The sequence below is a fragment of the Larus michahellis genome, chromosome 1 (assembly GCF_964199755.1).
Source record: "Larus michahellis chromosome 1, bLarMic1.1, whole genome shotgun sequence".
NCBI lineage: Eukaryota > Metazoa > Chordata > Aves > Charadriiformes > Laridae > Larus > Larus michahellis.
The window spans coordinates 51,968,331-51,979,192 of NC_133896.1; the positions used below are offsets into that span (position 1 = coordinate 51,968,331).

The 10,862-nt window shown below is 40.7% G+C and overlaps 1 protein-coding gene across 2 annotated transcripts in view; it reads left to right on the forward strand.

Moving 5' to 3' along the window:
* Positions 1-5,063, forward strand: part of APAF1 (apoptotic peptidase activating factor 1) — a 37,870-nt gene extending 32,807 nt beyond the window's left edge. For both annotated transcript variants that reach the window (XM_074575657.1, XM_074575648.1), the window contains exon 28: positions 3,641-5,063. In XM_074575657.1, coding sequence (XP_074431758.1) covers positions 3,641-3,784 — 144 coding nt within the window. In that variant the 3' untranslated portion in view covers positions 3,785-5,063. The remainder of the gene's footprint in view (positions 1-3,640) is intronic.
* Positions 5,064-10,862: the final 5,799 nt, after the last annotated feature.

The following is a 10,862-nucleotide window of genomic DNA, read 5'->3' on the forward strand; positions in this document are numbered from 1 at the left end:
TTCTTATCGTGCAGAGTGCCGGAGGTTCATGCAACAGATCCTCCCCAGTGCCATTACACGGCACGTGCAGGAGAACAGGGTGGTCAGGCCCAGTCAGCATGGGTTCGTGAAGGGCAGGTCATGCCTATCAAACCTAATATCCTTCTATGATAAGGTGACCCACTTAGTGGATGAGGGAAAAGCTGTGGATGTTATCTACTTGGATTTTTGCAAAGCTTTTGACGCTGTTTCCCACAGCATTCTCCTGGAGAAACTGGCTGCTCATGGCCTGGACAGGTGTACTCTTCGCTGGGTAAAAAACTGGCTGGATGGCCGTGCCCAGAGAGTGGTAGTAAATGGAGTTAAATCCAGTTGGTGTCTAGTCACAAGTGGTGTCCCCCAGGGCTCGGTGCTGGGGCCGGTTCTCTTTAATATCTTTATCAATGATCTGGATGAAGGGATCGAATGCACCCTCAGTAAGTTCGCAGATGACACTAAGCTGGGCGGGCGTGTTGATCTGCTTGAGGGTAGGTTGGCTCTGCAGAGGGATCTGGACAGGCTGGACCGATGGGCTGAGACCAATGGTATGAGATTCAACAAGGCCAAGTGCCGGGTCCTGCACTTGGGTCACAACAACCCCATGCAGCGCTACAGGGTTGGGGCAGAGTGGCTCGAAAGCAGCCCAGCAGAAAAGGACTTGGGAGTGTTGGTGGACAGCCGGCTGAATATGAGCCAGCAGTGTGCCCAGGTGGCCAAGAAGGCCAACAGCAGCCTAGCCTGTATCAGGAATAGTGTGGTGAGCCGGACTAGGGAAGTGATCATCCCCCTGTACTCGGCACTGGTGAGGCCCCACCTCGAGTACTGCGTTCAGTTTTGGGCCCCTCGCTACAAGAGGGACATTGAGGTGTTGGAGCGTGTCCAGAGAAGGGCTACAAAGCTGGTGAGGGGTCTGGAGGACAAACCTTATGAAGAACGACTGAGGGAGCTGGGGTTGTTTAGCTTGGAGAAGAGGAGGCTGAGGGGAGACCTTATCACCCTCTACAACTACCTGAAAGGAGGTTGTAGAGAGATGATGGGGGCTGACCTCTTCTCCCTGGTGACAAGTGATAGGACGAGAGGGAATGGGTTCAAGTTACGTCAGGGGAGGTTTAGATTAGATATTAGGAAACATTTTTTCACTGAAAGGGTTATTAAACATTGGAATAGGCTGCCCAGGGAGGTGGTGGATTCACCATCCCTGGAGGTGTTTAAAAAAAGGGTAGATGGGGCACTTAGGGACATGGTTTAGAAGTGGCTCTTGTCAGGTTAGGTTAAAGGTTGGACTTGATCTTAAAGGTCCCTTCCAACCTCAGCAATTCTATGATTCTGTGATTCTTGGTTAGTTGATTGTTGGTCAATGTTTAGCTGTTGGACATACTACCAGGCTAATTCTTTGAAGTCAGTTGGGAACTATTTAACAAAGACCATTGAATTTTCTAATTTAGCATTGAAAACATTTTCTGATGTTCATTTCATATTAAGGAACAAGACATGCATCCTGTTTCTGGCTTTTTGTCTTGTGGTTACACGGTATAGTGTCATGATGCTTCTTAGAGTCATAGAATGGTTTAGGATGTTAGGGACTTCTGGAACTCATCTAGTCCAGCCTGTTGCTAGAAGGTTGCTTGCAGAGTTAGGTAAAGTTGCTTAAGGCCTTGCCCCGTCAACTTCTGTCCCCAACTCCCAACAGAAATGCCTCTGGGCCCTGAGAGGAGAGTCTGACTTTGTCATCTGCAACGCTATTTTTGGTAGCTGAAGACAGCAGTTAGCTGCCTTCTCTTCAGGCTAAACAAATTCAGTGCTCTGCCTCTCTTCTATGACATTTGTTCTAGGTGTCCAGCCACCTCAAAGAACATGTGCTGGACTTGCTTCAGTTTGTCCATGTCCTTCTTATACTAGGGTGGGGCTCACCACACAGTGACTGAACTGCTGACTTACTTTTTGGATCTGCCAGTCCACCCAGTATGTCACCTGTTTTGTATTCCACCCATACAGTCTTTATCTCTCCAGTTTGACTTTAGGGACACTATGGGAGACCATGTTGAAGGCTTTGCTAAAGTCAAGGTTAATTGCATCCACTGGTCTTGTCATGCTTTTTGCAGAGCCGCTATTATTGTCACTAGAAGTCAATTGGGTGGTTCAGCCAGCATGATTTACCTTTGGTAAATCTGTGCTAGTTTTTCATGATCATCATCTTGTTCTTCACATGACTTGAAATGGCTTCCAGAAAACTTGTTCCATAATAATCCCAGGCACTGGAGTGAAGATTACTGGCCTGTACTTCCCAGCATCTTCTTTGCCCTTTGTGAGAATGGGTTTGGCATTTGGCTTTTTCCAGTCATTGGGACCAGATTCAATCACCATGTCCTCTTAAAGTATTGTATTGCTACTTTTCTTTCAAGATCTACAGATGGATGTGCATGACATGCATGAAAGCACACGCACAACCTTTTTGTAGTGAAAGTCTAAAACATTTCAGAAGTTTGGACCTCTAAAAACTGGACTGAGTTGGATTGTAGAGTTACATGGAAGATACCTTCAAACAAATGAGTCATCTTATTCATAGATGAGGTGCATCCAGCTATGTACTGTTGAACTTGCTGTGTGAGTGGTACCTGCGGGCCCAGCACCTGATCATTTATCCACCAACAAAGATTCAAGAGCTAATTAAGAGCCATTTTGTTGTTTTGTTTATTTTTTTTCCCCTGGATCTCCATCAAATAACAGACACTTTAGGAAAGGTGGTTTTAATCAGAATGTTATAGCTGTGTAGTGCCAAATCTGTATTATGCACACAACTATAATGTTACATATTTCATGAGATGAGTAAGGTAAAAAGTAGTAATACTACCTGCTTTTATGGATGATCAAAGCTGAAGGTAATCTGTTTCGATATTTTGCTACTGCACTCAAAATTTGGAAGAATAGAGGGTAGACTTCTTATTGGAACAATCAAGTAACAACTTTGTGCTGGATTGCATTTGGTTCAATTTTGCATTGGTCTATGGTTTTTCTGAGAAATGTGAAATTTCAGTCTATGTTCATGGAGTAAACTGATGGTCGAAGGTTTCTCTCTATCTTTGTTATTAGTGTGTACTGTGTATTCTAAAAAAAAATATGAAAAATCCTAATCTCTCTGAAAAAAAATCTGTCCTGCTAACAAAACTGCAAATCGTTTCAAATGCGTACATGATTGATCCTCTTGTGAGTCCAAGTAAGTTTTTAAACCCAGCTACAGTTTCAATTACATTGTCTGGCAATGCATTTTATGTATTCATTTGGTTATAAAAAAAAAAAATCTTTTAAATTTTTGACGCGTTACAATTTACATCTGTTGATCGTCTTTTGTGATGGGGTAAGTGGCAGTACCTGAACTTATTATTTTGTATGCTTTCCTGAAATTGAACAGCTTCAGTCTTCTGGAATTTTATTTTCATATGAAAGTCTTACACCTCTGGTAACTGCTCCTAAACATTTTCTACTTAAGAGTGTTTGTATTTTGATTTTTAATTCCACCTCTTTGGGGAAGGCGGTCAACTGGGCTTGCCATGCCAAGCCTCTTTATAGAATTTATTCTCAGCTTCCTTCAACTAACTGAAAGTGTATTGTTATTTTTTTATAGTGGTGGAATGTAACTACTGGAGAATCCTTACAAACCTTCTACACAAACGGAACAAACCTCAAGTCAATACATGTATCCCCTAATTTCAAAGTGTATGTGACTGTTGATAATCTTGGCATTCTTTATGTATTGCAGAAGCTGTGATTAATGTGCCGAACACTGCAAAGATAATTCGTTTTTTTTAAACTGGAAACAAAATTATGTTAAATGTTTGTCTGCCACTCGTTAAGCTGTGAATTATATTTTGTTGTTGTTTTCACGATGTTTTCATGTATATTTATGTACACTTATGCACATTTTTTCAAATGAACTTGGATTTAATCTTGTTTTTAATAAGCACTATTATAATCCTTAAGTCTTGATTTGCATCTTAAGTATGTTGCTTCCAGTTTTGTAAGGAAATTATATTAAGATTTATTCAAATTAGTTGAAATTAATATTAATAGCAGTGAAGAAATGATAGGAGTATAATACTTTGAAATTGTATTTTGTGCTAAGGCTGATGGCTAAATGCGCTCTAGCCATGAACACAACTGTGTAAGATGCAAAAAAATATGGTTTTTTCACTGTGATACAAGGATTTTCATTTAGTACGGAATGGAAAGAATCAGGGACATCCTTCATTTGAAAAATGAAACTAGCTGTCTTGGCGCCTGATGTTCAAAACAAATCAAGTAGCTGTTCCGTTTACAGCAGCGGTGCTTCCCACTTGTGGTGAGAACCTTCATGCTTCCAACCTTGTGGAGATAAAGCGCGTTGTAACACATAGGAGCTGTTCCTGTTAAAGGGAACATCTTGAGTCTTGTTTTAGCAAGGCGAAATCTGAAAAGATATTGCAATTGAAGGGGAAGAATTGTGCCACTTCTCCAGTCACAGAATGAATACAGCTAACCAGCTAAACTGAGAATGGAAATTATTTAAAGGGTACGTATCGAAAAAATATTAGAAGGTGTGAATTTTAGTTATTTTTCCTTTCGGAATTAGCATTCAGTTTATACTATGGAGACATTTTACTGTCAGCTTTGTTTACATGAGATTCTATGCACAGGGATCTCTTGCCTGGTAATATGTGATTTTCTTTTTTTCTTTTTTATTTTTTTAATTTTTACAGTCTATTTATAGATTCAGTATAGGGTAGACATGTTGACGTTTTGTACTAATTATACTTATTTTTTGTGAATAATTAGATAATAATTTTTCTTAGGTACCCAGTAAGCCTTGTTCTAGTAAATTGCCTCGCAACAGCACAAGCATATCATGGTTTTCGTACTTTTGTAGTTGGCAGTAGAACACTCACTCTAAGTACTTGATTGTAAAAAGTACATTAGCAAGTGTCTCAACTGATACTGAATAATGAAATTCTCAGTTTTAGTATTTTTTGTGTGCATTTCAGAAGATTTAATATACGTTCTGGTTTTGACAATCACCAGTTTTTCCTCTTTTTTTTAACTTGAAATTCCAGCATTTCTAAGGTGCTATTAAATACGGGTGAGTATAATAAAAGTACTGCTGGCAGAAATGTAAAGAGAAGAAATTCAATAGAAAAAACGTGATGTTTTGTATTCTAAGTATGTACAGCATTCAATAAAGATAATCCAGGCAATACTGGCCAAAGTTGTAAATGAATTTGAATTCTTGAGTGTTTTTTTTATTTTTTTACAGGCTAGGAGGGAGGGGGAGTGCTGCCTCTTTTATTGTGGTTTTATTTTCAATCTAAACATAATGCTGCTTTACAGACTGCATCAAAAATACTTTGACAGGTAAGGAACAGTATTGAATGTGAGGGTGGAGGAAAAAGTGAACAAAGGGAAACGGAAGTCTTAGAACACATCCTGCAATGTTCAGGACAAAGATGCTTCTACTGTCTACTTTGTACAGAGCTTGTCAGTTCCCTCCCGGAATAGCTGAAGCTTCGAGGAGTGGGAAGCTCCTCCCACCCAATGTCCCTTGATGGCGTAGGCTCTGCTGTCCCCACCGCGCAGGACCGTGTTGCTCTGAAATTAGAGACCCAACTGGGTAAAAAGATACGGGATAAATGCTTCACCTCAGGAACCAGGGCAGAAAGCTGTCTTTTGTGACGTTGCTAATGAAACTTTGGCGATGGGAAAAATTGATTGTGGTTTAATCAGGAAAGTGACCTGTCAGTGAGTGGAGGTCATAGACGATTTCCATTTTGAAGCGAGTAGGAAGGAAGTAGCACAGAAGCTTGAAGAAATGTGAGGTAAATAGCGCATTCTTGAATTATTCTGCAAGAATGACAACACAGCAGCATTATACTTGTTGCTGGAGCTGAGGAAGCTGTGCGTCATGGAAGGTTGGTGCTAACAGAGCCAGGATGGTTGTCCTCATGTGCCAACGTATGGAGCTGGCTGTGAGTCTTTGTAGCTGAGGTGGAAGAAGAGAAATAGTGATGAGGAAGTCTGAAGAGTCAAAGAAGAGGTATGAGTCGCAGGAAGAGGATGACAAAATTTAAATGAAAAATTGTTAAAATGGGGGCCAAACAAGACAGCAACTTCTTTAATTTAAAATATTTAAGAAGGTTAAGGCAGTTCACTGTAATGAAAAATAAAGTCCTGCTGGGTCATCAGATTTAGCCATTCTCTTTGATGTTAGATGTATTTTAAAGGAAACAAAAGAAAGTTTGGCCAGAAGCAATTTTTGTGTAGATTGAACATTAGTGCTTCCATTATCTCGTGTAATGCCAGATCAAATTGAATCAGTCGGCATTCAAATTTAACTAATGAGCATTGCGGATTTTATCTAGTTCTTTAACTGAAATTATAATATGCTTTTGTGTAAACAACTTTTAGGTACGCTTCCTATTAACGATGCCTGTCAGTTTCTGTAGAAGTTTTGAGTTTCTTTACTTTGGCAATTAGACTTCAAATCCTACAGCTTCTTAACAAATCTCTTTTTTCCCTTTATTAACAAGGAATTGTACCCACATGCGATACAGCTGCTCAAGATGCTTTATATGGCCTTGAATTGTACCATTCCTTTAACTACAGTGTTCCCCTTCCCCCTCTCTTATCTTACACGGTCGTTTGAAATGGAACTATGCCATTGCTGCCTGAGGTTTTTCCATGTAAAGATTTATAGATCTCTGGTAGCGCTGGAGTGTGTGGGTAGAGCTGGTAACCTGTTGCCAGTAGAGGAACTTCCTCCACCCCAAAATTATTCTGCCTCCCCTGAAAAATGATGCAGGTAAACTCCCTAGTACAGGATGCTGTGCTAATTGCTGGGGGTTTTTTTCCCACATTTTTTTATTTAGTGAAGTCTCTGTTATGGGACTCGGTTCCCCAGGTTGCATCTGGCTAGGACAGAGTGTGTGTCCTCGTCTTTGCTCTACCGCGGTGTTTTACAGCAGCTAATGCCTTTGCAGGTTTCAGGGGAAAGCCAGGCCGAGAAAGCAGTCTGACTCAGGTGCTGTCTTCTTGCCCTCCTGGAACAGAACATTGCAGGGAGGCCACTCTGCCCCATCTTCAAGAAGCTGATAAATCCGGAAAACCCGTAGGCCACAGAGATTTCAAGTGTGTTCTTCCAATGGCTAATAGAACACTGAACTGTTCTGTTGCCCTTTTTCCTTCACCGCAAGTCCAGACACCGTGGCGATGCCAAGGAGTGCAAAAGTCAGCCTGGTGGCCGAGAGGTGCTTTCTGGTGTTTCCTTCTGGTAGAATCATAGAATGGTTTGGGTTGGAAGGGACCTTAAAGATTGCCTAGTTCCAACCCCCCTGCCATGGGCAGGGACACCTCCCACTAGACCAGGCTGCTTAAAGCCCCATCCAGCCTGGCCTTGAACACTTCCAGGGATGCGGCATCCACAACTTCCCTGGGAAAGCACACACTTTCAGGTGCATTTGTCCACGTGTTGCTTTCTTTCTTCTGTCTACTACAAAGACACAAATTTATTTTGGCTCATAGATGGTGATGATGGTGCCCAAGAGCTCTGAGGACTTGGGACGCCTCATTTCTGTTGTGATTTCAAGAAGAGCAGAAGAACCCAATAAACCTTACTCTTTGGTGACCAGGGAGTGTGCCAGCTACTCGGAACACTTCCAGTGTGATTTTGGTGCTCAATTTCACTGGGCCCTTTCAAGCTAGGAATGGGACACAATCCCTGGCTCTGCTGATGTGCAATATGATGTTAAGCGGAGACCAGGCTCGTTGGTGGTATGAACTCTGCAGTAGGTTGACTTGTACTTTTCAGCACTTCCAAAGCTGCTGGGTTTTGGCAGGGTGGTGGGGAGAGGTGGGTTTGGGTTTTCTTGGGTTTTGAGGTGGTTTTTTTCCAAATTAACTTACTGCACACATTTCTTCTAAGGGTTGTTGTTTTTGTTTTTTTTTTTATGAGAAACCTTGCAACTTAGATTTACCAGAGGCCTGAGCAGGGGCTGTTGGAGTGCATCCTAAAAGATCCAGTGAGTATAGAGGAGTAAGATTTTTCCATCTGCACGTGTTATCGATAACTTCAGCACTTCCCATATCGTCTCCTACAGTTACACTAGCAGGATATAGCACAACCGTGTGAGAGTTGGACCACTTGAACCGTTTAAGTGGCGTGCGTGTGTTTATTCAGAAGGATGAGAAAACAAAAGTATCTTACAAGTGTTTCAATAGGCAGTTTCTCTCCTGGGGCCTGACCGTTTACAGAACAAATTAGCTTCCTGCGCTTGTTTCCGCTTAAGAAACCATACATTGTACGTATAATAAGTGCTCTGAGAACGCTTAGATGCAAGTCCTTCAGGCTAGAGAGGCTTCTTGTTCTGTACTCAAGGGATCATCTGAGTGCTCACTTAGGATGCCACAATTAGACTCCGTGTGTTTACGTGTGTGGTATTTTTCATTTCTTCCATTTACTTCTTTCAGTTTATTTGTGTCCCTCTGTGATTGTTGGGATTTTTTTTTTAGCTTTGCCCAGTTTCTCTAATAACATATGAACTCAGGTGAATTTTGAAAATCATGATGTTTAAAATGACTCAAAATGAGGCAGAGACAAATTTACCCAATCCAGCCATGTAAAAGTAAATATGACGCTGTTTAGATAAAGCATGTGTTATTTCTAATGCATAAATGCACACAAATTATGCTTAATATTTAAAATAACTTAAAAAAAAATGGTATTTTACATGACTCACATTTCTGAAGTAAGTCACTATTGTCAACTTAACTTTCAAATGCGGGGGGGTTCCACTGTTGAGGGTTCCGTTATTCGTAATGTTAGAGGGAGATTTGCTGTAGCAAAGTTGTACTGCACTGGCCTTTCTTTTCTTGCAAAATGGCTCTATGGAAGAGAGCATTTTCTCACTGTGTCTTCTGGATCTCACTGGTTTCCTGAGCGTGTATTAGTGAAAAAAGATTGATCTTCAACAAACTGTCAGATGAGTACTATGCATCATATTGCTTTTTTTGCTAAAATGGGAGTCTAGGAAATTAACATCACTTTCTCTAAAAATGATAATCCTTCTTATATTTTTTTTTTACTTTTGATTTGCATACAAATTACATCTCCTGCTTTTCAAAAATTCAACTACAGTGCATCCACCTCATGCCGCTTGTACCTCCATTTTGCAGTACTTGTTTTTCTCCTTATTTGATTTCTGTCATGGGTTAGAAATTATTTTAGGATATGTATCTGTCCACGTGTTTGTTTTGTTAAGCAGGAACCTATGCGAAAAATGAGAATTTGATCCCAGTGAATACTTCGAGCAGTTAGCAGCAAATACAAGAACTCTTAAATTTGATATATTATTCTCTCTCACAGTTTGCAAAAGCGAAGTTTGCATGTCTAAATTGGAATTGATCACTATGACAAGTAGTGAGGGGCTTTGAGCTTGAGTATATTCTGTTTTGAATGTGTTTTGTGTAGCATTTGAGTTCTAACAAAGTGGTTTTCCCAACTGAAATGACCGCACTGAGATATTTTTTGCTATTTCTAAGGTGGCTGTCTGCTCATGGCTGATGAGGTTCCTTGAAGGGCAAAAACTAGAAGTTCCTAAACACAGCCAAAACTTCAAAGTGAGAACAGCTGAATTAGGCATCGTAACCCAAGGACTTGGCCCAAATGGGAGGACTGCAAAAATGCTTTCCCAGAGGAAGTAAAGACAAAATTACACGTGACTGCAGTCAGAGATCGGTAGCACAGATAAGATAGAACCATAGAATGGTTTGGGTTGGAAGGGACCTTAAAGATCATCTAGTTTCATCCCTCCTGCCATGGGCAGGGACACCTCCCACTAGACCAGGCTGCTCAAAGCCCCATCCAGCCTGGCCTTGAACACTTCCAGGGATGGGGCATCCACAGCTTCTCTGGGAAACCTGTTCCAGTGAATAATCCAGTTGCAGTGGCATGTTAAAGGAAAAGGTGCGATTATAATGGTGGTGTTTGTACAGTGACTGAAAAAAACAGTATTTTTTTAAACAGTTAAGTGCTTTTTGCTTTCCACTTGAAACACAAGTTTTGCTCTCATGGATTCTTGGACTTTACTTTTTCTTCCTCTAAGCCAGAGGCTATTTTGAATAGGATATTCAAATAATTCTCACATTTTTCCTTAAAATCCGAGTAGAGTTTGAAAACTGGGTACCTTAATCTATCGTTCCCTTTCAAAGTTGTTTTTTCCCCAACAGATTCTTGCTATGTTAAACAAGCGAAGCCTTATAACAAACATTTTGGTAATCAGGCCAACATAATGTACTCATAAATTATCACCAAGCAGCTCTAAATCTGTCATAAATTCTTACTGACTTGTTCACAGGAATGTTTATGTAATTGAAAGAAAATATAGAGAGGAAGTTAAGTCTCCTTTTTACAAATTAAATCAACTATATCAAGATGAAAAACACCCACACGCTTGGCTTTGGAGCAGCAGAGACGTTCTTGAAAAGTAAACCTTTATGAAATCTTTATTACAAAACCAAATTATGAAATCAAATTCAAGGTGTAAAAATTAGCAGTTTTCCAGGTGTCACTGATCATACTCCGCTTGCGTCCCCTTTGTGTAACAGGGGGTCACCTCAGTCAGGGAGGTACAGATCTGGAATCATTCTGGCAAAACAATTTTTGGCGTAGCTGGGAACATAGATGCAATGTAGGATGTGTTAAAGCTGGGAATCATTGAAAGGAGCCCAAAGAGTCACAGTTCTGCAGATGTGAAAAAAAAACCCCAAACCACCACAAAACCTGCTGAATGAGATGTTATCTTACATGACATCCCTTAAGAAGA